Source organism: Manacus candei, unplaced genomic scaffold (assembly GCF_025592945.1).
Source record: "Manacus candei isolate 608988 ecotype Guabito, Panama unplaced genomic scaffold, ASM2559294v1 h1tg000026l, whole genome shotgun sequence".
Classification (NCBI taxonomy): domain Eukaryota; kingdom Metazoa; phylum Chordata; class Aves; order Passeriformes; family Pipridae; genus Manacus; species Manacus candei.
This window is the reverse complement of record NW_026138074.1, coordinates 2047315-2064565: the sequence shown is the minus strand read 5'-3', so window position 1 is coordinate 2064565 and position 17251 is coordinate 2047315. Positions and strand designations below refer to the sequence as shown.

The 17251-nt window shown below is 38.7% G+C and overlaps 1 protein-coding gene across 5 annotated transcripts in view; it reads left to right on the top strand.

Annotated features, from left to right (window-relative positions):
* Positions 1-17251, top strand: part of MYRIP (myosin VIIA and Rab interacting protein) — a 212958-nt gene that overhangs the window by 75520 nt on the left and 120187 nt on the right. The window contains exon 1 of one of the 5 annotated variants that reach the window (XM_051789212.1): positions 5377-5450. The exons of the other annotated variants lie outside the window; for them this stretch is intronic. Coding sequence (XP_051645172.1) covers positions 5404-5450 — 47 coding nt within the window. The 5' untranslated portion in view covers positions 5377-5403. Of the gene's footprint in view, positions 1-5376; positions 5451-17251 lie in introns of those variants that run through there. 5 annotated transcript variants of the gene reach the window in all.

Below are 17251 nucleotides of genomic sequence, written 5' to 3'. Positions count from 1 at the left end.
ACAGTTGTTGGTGCTCTGGGAAGAGTATCTTAAGTAAAATATTGAATCCTAAACAGTGTATTTTGATATGAATACATGTCCAAGTTTGAGAAAGATATCCCTCTGAGTGGGAAGGTAATATTTTCACTGACTTGAAGGGAACTTAGATAGCTTGAGCTTCTGAGTTATATAATTGTCCTTAAAGATACACTTTCAATGGCTTGATAAAATAGATCAGTATAATTGACACTGAGATGCCAGAGACATCTTAGAAATAGCCAGCCTGCTAATTAAAATAAATGCCATTTGTCTTACCTTTCTTTGTTCCTTCCAAGTAGCAGATTCTATTATACTTGCTGTATCTGATGTACTGTGTAATATTGAAATCGGTGGATTTTGGGTCATTCTTCTTGGGTCACATGTAGTCATACTGTGTGGGTCATGCTAAATGGCTTGTATTATGCTCTTATTTCAGTGAAGGGCAAAGCCTCTCTCAATTTCAGATGCGCGGAGCAGGGTCCTAATTACATGTAAATTACATATTGTTGTTTTATAAGGGTTTTTTGTGTGTGCAGTATTTTTGGGATTTTTAATAGGGTAAACCAGGAAGTCAAAATCTGAGTCACTTGTGCTTTATTGAATAGAAGATTAGACCTCCTTAAATAAACGACTTGCATGCTATCAAGGAGTTTGGTTGGGATTTTGGTTGTTATAATTGGACACACGCAAATGGTACAGGCATATAATGCATATTTTAAAATGTTTCTCCAATTTATGTAGCTTACTGCTTTTTTTACTACATCTGTATTTCTTTGATCTCTTACAAACATCTCTGTATGTTCTCCTGATTAAATAATAAATCTGGGGATTTCTACCCTGTTGTAAACAAATATTTTATCATTTGAGGTTTTGAAGAAGTTGAAGTCATTGAAGATTTTTTAAAAGATTCTTGAAGAAACTTCTCAGCTACACAGAGTAGAGGCAATCTAAATGGTTTACTTCAGCACAGCATTTTCTATTGCTTGGGTATTTGTAATATACCTTTAAGACAGAAAAAAAAGGTGCAAATATTCTGGGTAAATTATAGTGTGTTGAACAACCCATTTTAATGGAATGTGAAAAAAGGTGATATTGTACTAACTAGCAATAGTGAGTAAAAACCTCTATTTGATCAATGCCTTTAAAATTTGAGGTATGCAAATAAAGAAGAAGAAGGAAAGAAATTTAAGATACTTGATTTTCCAGAAAAGCTAAGCCTTCACTAAAAAACAAGCTCCAGTAAAGCATGTGTCATTCTACATTCCATAACTACAGAACCAAAAATCTGATCTTAATCATGCAGCTGAAGTTATACGCTGTACATGAATGGTATTATCTAATATTCATACGTATCTGTACAGACAGACTGAAAACATTCAAAATGCAATATTGAAAACTTGTCCTGAACACAGAGCACAGATGACCAAATCTAATAATGATATTGGGGGTTTTATTGCTTTTCATTGCTTGGTTCTGCTCTGGGGCTTAGCTGGACACTGTACGGCCAAAAATCTCTGAAATGGCTGCTGGCTTTTACAGCATTGCTGTAGTTATTTACCTGTTGTTATTTGAGCTCAGTCTGTTCATTTTCTAGCTGTTGGGTGTAACTGATGTTGATTTGTCCCATGTGAGCCTGAACTGGTATTTCTGCAAAGTTAGAGACAGGTTCAGATTTTTAAGTGTGCTGGGGAACTTAATCGAGTTTGTAGAGTGGTTTAAGTACTTCTTGGACACAGACTGTGGTGGCACCGTTCATAAAAAGAGCTGAACTGCAATCAAGATAATCTTTCTAATTCCAGTCTTTCTTGCAATGGGGAAATACTTCAGATGCTGCAGCTTTCTCCATCATTGATTATGTGTGTTAGACCCTGTGTGTGCTTTGCCTATATAAGCAGAAAGAGAAATGCTTTGCTTTAATTGCTTGCTGATTTCAAATAACGTTTTTTATAAATCAGCAGCTCTTCTCAAGTGTGCCTCTGGTTTTTGAAGTAAAGCTTTTCTTTGATTTATAAACTATTGATTATAAACTGAGCTTTTGTTTTATCTGCTTTTGTAGTTACATACATATAACCAGCATACTGAATGCCTCTAAAGCTTCTCTTTTTTTTTTTTTTTTCTTTAGGGAAGACTCCTTGATTATAAGTATTGTTGCATCCCAATTTGTGTTTTAGAGCTCTCAAAAATGTTGTATATCATTAGCCTTTTGCTTTAGGCAAGAATTTGTGCAATCTCAGTAAAGCTAATCAGCTGTCAATCAAGATTTTTTAGAAAATTTTTGTGTTTTGCTGTAAGTTCTAAAATCCTTCCTTTTTTATGTCTGACTTACACATACTGCTGTAGTAACTGAAATTTACACCCTTAGCCTAGAACAGTGGTTTGAAATGTGTCTAGGAGAGTAGTACAGAATTGGGTAAAAAATTATATAGCGCTGTATGTGAAGAAAATCATCACCTTTCTGTGTCAATATTTGCTTGTATTTTTCTTAGTCTTGACTTAATATAAGTGGCTGCTGAAATGCCAACAACTAACTCTTGATTACGTGCTTCTTTCACCCCTGCTTGTGGGGATAACTACTTGACTTTTGATTCTTGTGACCTGCCTTTGACTCTCTATGTCATATTTTCTGAATTTGGCTCCCACCTTTTCCAGGATGTTTGTGCTTTAGACAGAAAATACATAAAAGTGTAAAAGCTGTAAAAAGTGTGGTATGCTATAGAAGTGAAAAAAAAAATATTATTGTTTTGCTTTCTGTGGAAGGGAAAGGAGTGGGAAGAAGGGAGCATAAAGACAGCGTCCTTGTATGCATGCATATTGAAACTGAAGTACCTGTACTCCAGCAACCTTTTTGCTTGTTTATTTGTGACATCTGCATCACAGAATGACTCAGTATTGTTATTGGACACATTGTGTTACATAGCATTACCTGCCATAGCCATCACTTTTTAATAAAAGAGGCTTCCTTTATTTGACACAAGATGGTGCAGCAGAATGTGCTTTGCTAAGCTTGACCCTCCTGCACCCAAATCTCTGCTGAGACAGACGAGGCACATTTCAAACAGAGAGCACCTCCACGGTTAGGGGATATTTATGGAAAACATAGTTTTGCCTTTTCTAAGCAGTAAAATCTTGGTTAAATATGCAGTTTAGAACTGTTGTGAAGGAGATCTCCAATTGCGTTTCTCTTACCCTCTGAGCATCAAATGGTCACTTCTTAGTCTTTTCATATACTTGCAACTAAATGTATAAAACTAAACTGAACAATAAATTTATTAAAAAGAAATATTTATTTTGTCAGCACTAGAATTTTTAATCCTTATGTTGTTATGGTTCCCACTGGCAGATCTTCCTCCACTTTCAGTTTAATTGCATTTACAGAATCACAAAATATGCTGAGTTGGAAGGGACCCACAAGGATTATTGAGTCCAGCCCTGCACAGGACCATCCCCAAGAGTCACACCATGTGCCTGATAGCATTGTCCAAATGCTTCTTAAACTCTGTCAGGCTTGGTGCAGTGAGCACTTTCCTGAGGTGCCTGTTCCAGTACCCAACCACCCTCTGGGTGAAGAACCTTTTTTTTAATAAATCAACCAGTATTTCAGTTACAGAGATATTCCCTTGTGACCCCTTAATCATGCAAGTTTTGAAGTCCTGAATTTATGGACGTGACAATGCTTTTATATTCTGGTTACTTTGAAAGATTAGTGTTTCATGGTCACTCTTTTTTTTCCTTAAGAATAAATGTTTGGTTTTGAGAACAAATTATTACTCTTAAACCAATAACTCTCCTTTTGATGTATTTAACTTTAAATCACTGACAGTCACACATCAGAAGCAGATTTGATCTGTAATTCAGGTGATGCTGCATCAGTGCAAATGAGGGCTTTAGGGAAGGACTGTCTGCTGACAGTTCTCTGCCCACAGACTGTCAGTCCGGCTGCTGAGCCTGGAAGGTAAATCCAAGCTACATTTACCTATGAGGAAAGTAGCTTGGTAGAGCTTTGGTTTCATTTGAAAGCATGCTGAGGGAAGGAAGATTTGATGGAAGCACAGACATTTGCAAGGCAGCAGAAAAGTCTGAGGAAAGGTATATATGTTTTCCTGAGAGAATGCCTAGGTTACTCTGTACCCATTTTCTACAGCAGTGATGCGATTTGTGGAGTGTCACCAACATGAACCAATGCAGTGAAGTATACCAATCCAGAATATGGCTTGAAATGAAATGGGTTTATGATACATTGAACTTCTAATGTTATTTCAAGGGAAATTTTCAAAAGCCCATGAGTAAGTCTTGCGCCCCACTGAATTATTTTAAAAGAAAAAGAATTCCTAATCAGAAACTACTTCTTCTTATATATCTTTAGAAATCAGCATCATGCATCTCTGTTAACTGTCAGCAAGACAGATGTAGAAAAACTTTGTATAAAACTTTGCTGCATGTAAGTGATGTCTAGGTACATTGCAGGTATCGAAATGGTTTTCCAAACCATCAGTAGATAAGTCTATTATTGTCCTGTTAATAAAAAATGACCTGCTCAACCTGTGTTGAGAGAGCCACTTCTAGTTGTCTATGACTGCAGTTATGATAGCATTTCAGTTTAGAGCTGTTTTGGAGCAAGCCTACTCCTCCTCACTTATCACACCATGGTTTACGTCACAGGCTAGTTTTGGTGTGCACAAGGTAGATTCCTTTTGGAAGTAACTGAGTCAGTGTTTCTGAACCAGTAAATCATGCATTCAGACAGGTTCAAACTGTGTGCAGTGTGGAAATATTTGATGCAGGGAATGGTACTGTCTTCCCTGCAGCAAAGCTGCAGAACTATATGCTGTGTAGGTGTAGGCCTTCAGCATTGTCTAGTTCAGTCTACTGATCTGCTCCTGGTGCAAGCAGATCTCGAAAATTCAGACGTAGCCAGAGGGTCAGTGCCAAGTATGTGAACCAAGTCTGGAGTCTGACTGTGTCATAAGCTCCCCACAAGGGAGATGTCTTCCATCTGCTGCTTTTGAAGAGAGAAAATGCACGAGGGAGAGAAGAGAGGCAACAGATATCTGAATGGTACTGTCCACAGAAGAACTGAATAATAATATTTGCAACTCTTTTATTATGAAAAAGTCAGAACAAAACCTGACATTTTTAAAATTCCAAACACATAATTTAAAAAATAGTGAAGAACCATTCTATCTTTTCCAAATGCGCCCCACCTAATCATCTTTCTGAATTCTAATTGCGAATGAGGCAAATTTCCATTCTTTGAAAGCTTTTGTGTTATTTCAATTTTTTTTTGCCATTCACCAAAACCATCCCACTGAAGTATATTTGCTGTACTTCAGGTTGATAGATACCTAATTGGGAAGAGCAGAGAGCATAAAGAGGCCAAGAGGAGGAATGAAAAAGGCAGATATACGATGTTCCCCTGCATCCTTTCTACTCTGGTAAAGTTCACTGTCTGTAGCCTTCTGTGTCCTGTCAAGGCTGAGAAAGAGTTACTGGGATTCATCAAGCTGTAGGAGCATCTGCACAATGGGACTTTAGTTAGTAGTTCCATACTATCCCCTTTGTCTGGTAACTTGGCTGTGTTTCCTCTTCTATAGCTGAATTGCCTTGTCGAGGACAGTCCTTCGTACTATGTTTCCATGGGGATAGGGTATGGGGACTATTAGGTGGGTGAGATTCCCAGTATTCACTTGCAAGGAATATTGAACAATGCAGTTTATCTATCTGTGTATGCATGCTTACACACATATGCAGAATAAAACTAAATAGCTGCATTTGTAGTCACAGCTACAAAATAGAGATGATTATCTTCTAAATAAATTCTGAATTATTAGCTTGTCTTTTTTGTGTGTGTGTGATTGCTTGGCTTTCAATCCATAACTGTACGTTCTTTTATATGTTAAAATATCAGTATGTTATTAAATTTGCAGAAACATTCCCATAGTAAAAAGTTTCCATATTATGTTAAGAACATTAACTGTGAGATATTCGAAGTATTATAAAAGTGTTAACTGAAGATTGTGTCTTTGTTCAATATAGGTGTTACCATAGGAATAGCCTATGCCAATATTTTTTAAAGGACTACCCTAAATATGTGTATTCGGGTGGGGAGGTGGAGGTGCTGTTGATATTTCCTACCCCTTTGCAGACATTTCTCTGGGGGATATTGATACTGCTTTCAGAAAGTATTAATATTGCTGATATGAAACACATCCAGGTAACACATCATGTTAAATATAAAATGCATTCTGTGAAAATAGATTCTTTTGTCTGCCAAAATACTTTCTTGTGTACAATACAGGTAAGTGGTAATTTTAAGCTTAAAAGTCTTTGGCTTTAAAACAAACAAACAAAACCTACATGGATATTGCAAACAATCTCTATACTTAAGAGAGCATAGAGATAACTATACTACTATATACTTACTATTGTTTATGGGCTTAAATTTACTAAAAGTTTTATTTTTTAACACATGTTGACTGTTTAGAATCACAGGCCTTGCCTTGCAATCTTTAAGCTACTTGAATTGCAGAGTCTGCGTGGAATATCTAAGAACAGTATTTACTATGCATTAGAAGCGTGGGCAGCATGAAGAGGTGTTGGACTAGGGAAGTGGACTTTGGGAGCTATGCACGTATGGACTTCTTGAAAATACAGAGTTAAGTGCTACGGTTGCAAGGAATTCACATGGAGACCAAGTTAATGGGAACCTCTTGTGTGCTCCTAGGATTGCAAAGGGGGGATTTCACCTGAATCAATCCCAGGGATGGCCCATTTGTGATGCCTTCTGCTTTCTCCTTGTGGCACATTAGGGCTCTCATGGTTGTTACAGGAAGTGGCAGAATACTCAGTGGACATTGATGTGGGAGGACACCCACACAGATTTGTCTATGTTGTGTTCCCCGTGCTTGTGGAGGATATGACTTTCCCAGTGTGTCCATCCTGCCTGGGTTCTGGAGTGGTAGCCACTCTCTGGGAAGGCAGTGGTCAGGATGGGCAAATTTTAAAGCCAACTTCAAGGGGCAGAAAGCCCTTGAGTATGTAGCATTACTCATCTTGTCTGCCCACACACCAGGATGAACGTCCTTGTGCTGCTATTTCGAACAACACACACTCAGTCTCTGATGCTCTGACTTGTCAGGCTGTGAGACCCACTTTCTTAGTGAGCTCTGCTGTTTGCTCTGCTGCCTGCGCTTGTTTATTGTGCTGTGTGTTCTGCTGGGAAGGGCCAAGTAACAACACTGATTCTAGAGCAAATCTTTGTAGGTCTGTGTTGCTGGAAGTTCAGCCAGGAAGAGGGAAGAATGACTCACCATGAATACTTCAGAGATTTTCAGAGTCGATGTCTCAGTTACTCTCCTGCTGTACGCTAGCCAGGCTATGAATTGTGTTTCACAAGGTCAAGCCAGATGGCACTGTGAAAGGAGCACTGAGAGAACTGTTCAAGGTAGTAGGAGTGTTTCTATTATTAAATGAAGTTTGTCGAGCTGATATGGGCAAAAAATTGGATTCCAAAGAAGGATAGACTCACAGATGCCACAAGTGATGCAAAGAATGTATTGCGTGTAAGCATGGTGGAAGAGTATATACATTTTAAAAAAAAATGTTTTCACTAAATATTTTTGGTCTCTTTGAATTGAACAATACTCTATTCTAAAGAATGCTTATCTGTATTTATCATTCTCCAGATATGACTCGGTACTGAAAGTCAGGACCTGGTAGGAGAAAGGTGAAATTCTCCAGTGAGAGGCACAAAGGGAGGGGAACAAAGTGTGACAAATGGCAGGGGGGAATGCAGGTCAACTGTGCAAGTGTACCAGCATTTGATGAATACTTTCCTTTCCTCTACAATGAAATAATCAGAGGAAGCTGGTAAATATATGGCTAGGAATTAAGGTTTTATCCCTTTAAAATTAGATGCACCTGAGAATTAAACTATTTTTTCCACTTGCTACAAGGAGAAAAAAGATAGGATTAAATATGTGATGAAATACACTATTATAAGCTGCAAAATGGTAAATAGAGAATGACTGCTACAAAAATAATGCATTAAAGAGACTTTTAGAACTGCGCTTTAGTTGCTTCATATGTAGGATAACAGTAAATGCCAGGGAATAGAAAGCTTTTAGGCTGAGGATTTTATTGGTCAAATAAGCTGTTTGTGGTAAGTAGTTATCGGTGCTGTTGATGCAGTGTGATTTTATAAACTTCTTGCTGTTTCTGGAAATTACTTGTAAAGGACATTGAAGGATAAAATAAAATTCTACTATAATTAGCTAAAAGGGGCAAGAAACATTGATATACTAGTTCAAAAAAATACCAGGCAGACAGTGAGAAATACACTTTGGGGAGAGCAAAACGACATTTATTGAGAGGAAATGAGATAGAGGGGAATGTAGCAAATGTTTATGTTACTATAAATCCCTACCAAATTGTGGGAAGGAAAAAAACAGAGAAGGCATATAAGAAAGGTGGTAAAACAAATGATGTTTTGCTAGGTTGTTAGGCAGTTTAATAGTATCACATAAAGTATACATGTTTGTAATCTAAGAGGAAGGTGTCACAATATGCTACTGTAAATGATAATTGAAGCTTACCATTCTGTAGTCACATTGTGGGGCTGTGGCATATGCAGGTGAAATTATTTGAAAAATCACTCAGATAGTAGTGGTCAGTGGTTCAGTATGAAAGAAATAGGGGAAAAGGGGGAAAATTTTTTAGCTTGTGGTTGATGTCCAGCAAGGATAAACACCTTTTGGCCATTCTCAGTCAAACCCAGGATTTACCCAGAAGGTTCTGCACTTGCAGCAGAAGTGCTTGACCCCAACACTGATGAATTATTTCACCTCAGAACACCCTACCTTGCTACAGACCAATCTTTAACTGAGATAGAAGAGCACACGTGAAGGAAGAGTGAGGGGGGGAAAGTATGTTAAAACCCAGATTTATTTTCATGTGTCCCATGTGGCAGTATTAGAATGGGAGGGCAAAGGAGTTCATACTTTCAGCACTGTGTCTTGGAAAAGATCATTTTAGCTTTCACGTGGAGATTTCCAATATCCCCTGAGCTCTCCAGAGTATCTGCTCTATAATGCTAAACCTGCCTCACACTCGCTGCTCCACTTACCCGCAGAAGATTTCAAAGCCTTTCAGTTAAATGTGGTGCATAGTCTGTGCTCCTGTGATATCCAACATGACAAAAAAAAAATGGGGTTAAATACTATGTCCCTTGACAATTTATGGGTTTACAAAATGAGAAGGAATTTAAAATAATACCAGTATATTATTTATTTCATTTTATCTGCACTCTAACATGTCAGTCAGTTCCAGCTGATGACAGAAACCAAATAATAGTGCTTGTGCCAGCAACAGAAAAGGAAACATCCTTTAATAGCCACTAGCATGGTGTCTGTAGAGTAATACAGCAGGAGTCACTCATTTTGTGAAATGGCTTTACCTGAGCATGAAATTGTTAACAGATTAGGGTAGAACCTGATAGAACAAACAAGGTACTGTTCTGGGGCAAGCAAACCACAGCATATCTTGGTGCTGACTGGATCCGTTCTCTCTCTAGCAAATGCAGTGTTTGATATGCATGTTTTTGACTAAGCTAGGTGTTGAGTATGTTGTCATTTTTCTGGTTCTATGATTGGTTTAATTGGTTCAGCTGTGATTACCACAAACCTTCCACAGCTTAGTCTTCACAAAATTTATTTTATGGTATTTAATAAGAAACATGAAGGTTTCAGTGCAATTATTTTCCCATGATAAGAAGTGTTTTGCAAATCTTAAAAAACCAACCAAACAAAAGCAAACAAACAAACCCAACAAAACCGCAAACCAAAGAACCCCAAACCAAAAGTAAAACCACCAGAACGTTTCCACTGTGATGGATTTCTTTTAGTTTTAGAAATAGATTGTCCACATAATCTGCGATATGTTTTTATGAAGTTAACTTTTTTTTTATGATAGTGTCTCTGGTTGTAGAAGGATAGCTGTATTTTTTAAAGTTAGGGCATACATCTGTCTTTTAGAGTTAATTCATTCAGCTTTGAGGAACATCAGTTGAGGCAATGGGGTATTTTCAGTAGGGTAATATGGAGTCCACTTAGTCTGCACATTGTTGCTGCAAAGGCTAGTTTGAAAAATACTGAAATAGGGTTTTATTCCTGCACCTCATTTAACCCAAGATAAACATAAAAGTAAGTTATTTTAAGTTCCTAAATACTTTGCTATCCTGTGAGACCTCTGATGGCACTGAAGTTTCATGCTAGTCAGCTCATCTTAAATATTTCTGTCTCTGTTACTTTTTCTTTGACAGGTTTCATACCTTTAGTAACTGCATGGTGCAATGGTGTGGGACACAGTGTTTGGTTCGAACGCACAGTAGTCACTGAATCTTTAGCATTGATTTTTAAGGGCAATGGGATATCATTGTAGGCCTTTTGAGTTAAGCAACAAAAAGACAAAACTTGGACAACAATTGTAAAGAATTTCATGAGACCAGATCGTAGCATAGCATGTATGCAGCACTATCAGTGTTTGCTCCTACTTTTGAAAAGAGAAGGAAATCAAAAAGTGAGATTTTATAGGAATACCCATTAATTTTATAGAAACTTAATATTATAGAAATGAAAAGCTGAAGAGAAAAAAAACCTCAAGAGATGTTAGTAAGATTTAGGTAAAAGAATCAGTGAAATATTAATTTTCCTGATTTTTGTACAAGTGACCTACTCACAACTATTTATGAATTTCTAAGTGCTCAAATCCCCATCTCCCCCCAAAGACTTTGTGTTTTGGTCTTTTGCTTTAGAATGTTTTTGATGTTACTTTCCCTCCTACTCCCATTTATGTCTGCTGTCCAGTTCTCTCTTAAAGTCTGCTACTGCTGCTGGACTGATACCTCTGAACAGATTAAAGTGATGTATGTTCTACGAAGGCTCCCCAAATGCCAGCGGTGTGTTTGTAGGTGTGCTAACATGGCTTTTTGATAGTACCAGCAATGTCTAGAATGGTACTTCATGTACTAAGTGTTAAATATAGCATGAGGCACAATCGTGACAAGGTTGATAAGAGCACAGAAAAAAAGGCTTTGATTTGAAGATAATGAATTAACTTGGCTTCTGCTGTAAAGGGACATAGTACTATCCTGTGCTCTACTTCTTCAAAGAGAGTGAGTGGAGTTTCACCAGGGACAATTTAGCAAAGATGTAAGAGAAACAAAAGGGGGGTGAGGTGATGGTGTAGCACTCTCTGGGAGTTGTGTTTAGATGCCCATTCTGATAGAGAAGAATAAACTACTTGAGAAGAAGAGGCAGCAGAAAAAAAATAGCACTGAACCCTAAGAGAGTAAATAACGATGGAGGCATATGCCTGCTGGGAGAATTTGGTTCTTACTGTACACCACAGGCAGGAAAGATGTATGACCCTGTCAGCATATAGCTTCACCACTCTTTGCATCATGCCACACATTGAGATACAAAGAACATGGAAGGGATAAAACGCTGAGGAGCTGTCCTTGGCAATTTTGGCTAGTTCTCTCTGATCCCTGCCCAGGAGTCGGGCTTGTAAACCTTACAGTGTTTTCCCTAAATTTAGCAGCATTTTACTAACCTGGTTGGTCTGCTTCTGCATTCTGGGAGGTTGGGAGAAGGAAAAAGGAAGCAAGGGCAGAGGTGTGAACCACTTCTTGTAATCACAATCTGGAATCTTGAACATCAAATTGAAAAATTGTGAATGGGAGAGAAATTTCAGTCACAGTCAGCCTGTGACAACTCCTCATTGTACTAGTAGACAAGGAGTAAGTGACATCATCTTGTCCATGAATTAAAGGATCTATACCCCAACTCCAGCATCTGGTACACATCTGGCAGGTCTAAGGAGAGCAGAGATGGGAATACTGTATGCATGTTAGCCTCTGAATATGGAAAGCCCTTTTTCCTCCAGTATTGTGGTTCAGAGAGTATTGGTGGAACTTATATTTTTAGCTGATCTCTGTAGCCCAAGGAAACTCCCAGCACAACAGACCAAGTCTGGATTGCCTGTGGGAGTGGAAAAACATGAGATGCAGCTGGTAAAAATGGTTTCTCTGAAAGGCTGGGAACAGGCACATCAGAACTTATTCACCTGCTCTCCAGAATATGCAGAAATGCAGATTTTTGTGCTAAGCAAAATGCCTCAATAGCTTGTTATGTATAGGTGAGTATTAAGGATGCCTGGATAGAAGAGTGACTGAAGGCATTCTCTTCTGTGGAGGGAAACAATGTTTTAAGGCTCTTAACAGCTGTCAAACTAAGATTAAAACCAGTTTTAAGACAAATTGGTGATCTAGTTTGGGAGGTAAGATAGTGCAAACAAATGCAGAGAAGAGAGACAACCAGTTACACAGCTGAGCCGAACACTGTTCCCCTAAGAAAAGCACTTTTCAGTGAATGCTACCTGCTCGTTATTCTTTGAAGGAAAAAAAGCTTCAGTGCCAAATGGATAAAAAGTAGCTTATCCTATGAAACAGCTGTAATTTGAATTAAGACGACAGGAAACAGAAGCCCTCATCTGTAGTACGGAAGGAGAAAGTTTCTACCTGTCCTTGATAACCTGTGGTCAAAGCACTGCTCCTCTGTTCAGCAGGAAGGAGTGATGTGAAGGAAATAGGATTCTTTTGTAACTCCTACAAACATTGTCCCTCCATTTTCCTCTTATCCTGTGCAGGCAACTAGAATAGATTTAACCTCTACTCTACTGGGGAAAATAAAAGGTGATTAAATAGTAGGAAAAATTGTATTTGTCCATCACCCAAGAAAGTAGCAGAGCAAATGGGAAGCAGTCCAGCTGGACTTTACCTTTACACTGCCAGGTGCCAGTCTGAAATGGAGACTGGTGTGAGACAAGAGTAAGCTGGCTGCAGCCCAATAATTGGGCTCAGAGAAGCCCTTAGAGAAGAGCAGAGAGCTGGGTTTCAGGGAGCCTGGCAGTCAGACTTGCATATACAGATTGTCTTGGAGCTCAAGCTAATTATCAGGTTTTCACCAGGAACTGTTCTCCTTGTTATATGAAAAACAGGTGGGTTTTCCTAGCATTATGTTGTCATATACCTTACCATGGCCTGCTGTTTTATGGACTCCCTTTCATTGCTGCAACCAGTGGAGAGGCTTGGAGTTTGATCATCCTAGCCTTGTATATGCAGCAAAGGCTTTTTTAAACTGTTTCTCAAACTCATCATAGGCTTCTTTCCAGCTTTTTTTTTTTTAAACTTCACAGTATCATCTTATTATGGCAAGTTGTCAACATGTATATTATTGTTGGCTTTGCAGTTTGAGGTTATAGCTCCACCTGCCCCAGTCCCTGAGTATGTAATCACAGTAATGTCCTTGGTGGGAAGCATACAGGGTCATCTAGGATTTGTTTCATTTACTAAAATATGGAATAATTACAGTCAGAGAGCTTTGTGAGTATCCAACTGTAGCTCAGTGAAAAAACGATCCTTGTCACACTGCTGGTTCAAAACAACAAAAAAAAAAAGTTTCTGTATTCAGACCATGCAAAATACCAATTGTTTTAAAGAAATTTATTAGAGGAGAAGGCGTTGTTCAGGCAAACACTAAAGAATTATGTTTAAACCTGCCAGCCTGTTTTTGAAGCTGAGGTCATTGCAATAGCACAGAAAAAATGCCTCAGTCCTGTTGAATCCCACCAGAATAGTAGTAAGTAGTATTAAGTCCAAAGAATGAACATTCAGTATTACAATAATGCCCGGAATACATCTTATCCTACTTGGTTGTAAGTAGGAATTCAATTTGCTGTATACTGTAAAAGTGACTTGAAATAGAATTTTATTTAGATAAGGCAATCAGGTCTTGTGGTAAGAAAAGTTTGAGGGCCATTTGCTCTGAGCATTAGTTGTAAATATGTTGTTTACTATAGTACAGCAGTGGAGAGGACTGTATGACAGAATCACAGGATGGGTAAAGTTGGAAGGGACTGCTGGAGGTCATCTAGTCCGACATTCCCTGCTCAAACAGGGTCTCCTAGAGATCATGGTACTCAGGATTGTAACCAGAGACAGCTTTTAAATACTTCCAAGGAAGGAGACTCGAATGGTCGCTAAATGAAAGATGCTGTAAAGGTGTTCTACAACTAACTGAAAGAAGGTTTGTCGTGAGGTGGGAGTTGGTTTCTCCTCCCAAATAACATAGGATAGGACAAGAGAAAATGGCCTCAAGTTGTACCAAGGAAGGTTTAGATTGGATATTAGGAAAAAATTCTTCACCTAAATGGTTATTGAGCATGGAAACAGGCTGCCCAGGGAAGTGGTTGAGTCACCATTCCTGGAGGTATTTAAAAGACATGTAGATCTGTCAAATTAGGGACACGGTTTTGTGATTGACTTGGCAGTGCTGGGTTAACATCTGAACTTGGTGATCTTAAAGGTCCTTACCAACATAAATGATTCTATGATATATTTATGTATACATGTAGACAAAAAAAGTTTATTATTGCCATTTTGACTTTTACTGTTATTGCTATTGTACAGCAGTTAAAATGAAGCATGTAAAAAGCTTGTGACTTTGGACAAATCACTCTGTAAATCGGTGGCAGTGAAGAGCAAGGAAGGCAATCCTGTAGCTTCAGTTTAGCAAATTTCATCCTACTTTTACAAGTCTGAAGTAGTGTTATTTGTAGAAACAAAAAGGGATGCCATTCCTAGGGTCCAAGGATGACTTATCAGACAAGGTATTTCAGGCAGGCTGTTGCTCAGCTGCTGAAGAGTAGTCATGCGATGAGGCATGTTGCATGTCTGCACAACTCACCAGCCCCATTTCAGCAGTGTCCTCCCTTGCAATGTACTGTGGCATACCCATCTTCAGCATAACATGATACCTAACCTAACACATAATGTGCAAATCAGCAAAGCAGAATCTCATTCTTCCCACAAATTCAGTTAAAATCCTCGAAGACACTAAGAAGAAGTAAACCATGCCAATGAAAGCTATTTAATTTATATTTTAAAAAGTCACAAAAACATAGTGGGTGATGAGGGGAAGACGACTATTCACCCTCAGAATATAATAGCAAAACCTTCATCCAAAACAGTATGCTGGAAAGTATTCCTAACCTGACTGTGCGGGAATTGCATTCCAGGAGTTTATTGCCCCAAACATTTACTGAAATTAATTACATATTTTTTATGCAAACTATGTAAATTAATTGATAAAAGCCTCTGGAAAAATCTAAATATGCATCTGCATATGTATTGAACTTATAGTTCAATAAAACGATTTTTGACAGAATTAGTTTTAGTGACAGACGTGTTGGGTATCTGTTAAGTACTTTTTGCTTCTTTAGTATTTGTAAGCAATCAGTGAAATGCAACCACTCAAGGCTGAAAATGAAATTCAATCTGAGATTCATTCAAACAGCAGGAGTTCTCCACAGATGCTTATTACTACGTTACACATAACTATAATAGCTGAGCACCATCAGCTATGACTTGTGATGTGAATAAATTCTGTCATTTGTGGTTCCCACTCTTCTGTGCTTTCCCCAAAAGGGACATTTTTTGTGCAGTCTTTTTTGTTGCTTCTTTTATTTGCACACATAATATATCTATCTATCTATCTAAATACATTACATTCCCTCACTGGGGAAGTATGCACACATGAGTGTGCACTTCTCCCTCTTTTCTCTGTCCCATCCCCCTCATCTGTGTTTTATTGAGGGAAAAGGTGTTGCATGGGAAGGAAGGGGGAATGTTTGCAATGACTGGGTGGTTTGACCTGCTTTGTAGAAATAGCTTCTGCACAGGTGGCTGTCGTCTTTTTGGAAGTGAGTTTCACTGCATGAGAGATTGACTGCTCACTGCTTTCCTTAGACCATTCTTACAACCTTCTTGTACCAAGCCATTTGAACATTCTGAAAGCAAAGTCTGAGTCTTTCAAACTCAGGATGCCTTGAGCTTCAATTTGTAACTCCTGAATTTCAGTGCAACTTTCTCAGTGTATTGAGATTAAAACCTGCATTAATTATCCCACTCACAGCAATCATCCAGCTGGAGTCATGTACGAGTCAGGTTTTCACATATTGCTGGGAGTAAACCAGAGCTTACTTTTCATTTTGACTAATTTTCCTCAAGCCAGGCAGGTTGAGTTGACTACCAGAGTTGTGCAGCACTTTGCTTTCATATGAAACCCATGTTTTGCTTCCAAGGAAAGAGTGTGGACCGTAGCGTTTTGGCTTGAAATGACAAGTCCGTTGATGGTCCCCTTTTCCATTTGACTCCTTATAGCAACTAGAATAGTCTTTGGCAGGCAGTGCATGAGAGCCTTAATTTGTTACAGCTATCATAGATATGTGCATTGCTTTCTTTTCTGTTCTGCCTGGTTTCCTGTGGAAATAAGGCTTTTTCTGTCATGCTCTTTATCTGCCAGCCTGTCCAAACCTATCCTATTTACTTTTTTAATTCGTTGCCCAATTTCAGTCCTATTTAACATTGAGGCAGATGCCTTAATGATTTTGAGGTTCTACCACTGTAATGAATGTTGGCAGCCTGATGGAGGAGAGAGATTTAATTAATGCTGTTCTGATGTGTGTGCTCAGCTTTTTCTAGGTATCAGGCTTTATTAGCTCTGTCATGAATGAAATTCCTGTTTTTATATTGTTTGAGCGTTATTTCAGCACCTTTAATTGGTGGCTTTGCTTCTGTGGTTTATCTTGCAATCACGCATTAGAGCCCTAATTAGGGTTCAAATGACACTGAGCATGACAATGTTTAGTATGGGAGCTGATACTACCAAGTATCAATGTTACTAACTGTGGCAGATAATAGAACTCCATAAGAACAAAAACCTCTTTTTTCACCTCTCCTCCTGACCTCAACTCCTTAGCTGTTCTCATCTTATGGGGAGGCCAGCCTGCTACCTGGGGTCTCCATCCTGAAGCAAATTTTGCAGCACTTTGGGCTGCCGATGCTTTTCCATGCCAGAATTTCTCTGTGAATCATACAGCCCTCACCTTCATCAGCTTCTCTTCTGGGACCTAGGGTTCCCACCTGACCTTCCGTGCAGGAACATTGCTCTGTCTCACTCCATTGCTGCAGATTAGCATGCATGCTATGGATGAAGGGGTGACGTGGGGAACAGTTCACTTCCCCTACTGCTTCCCGAGAGAGATTGTCCATGTAGTACCATGGTAGGAGGGAGCAATGGAGATAAGACAAACTAGTCTAACCATCCCATTTGATCTG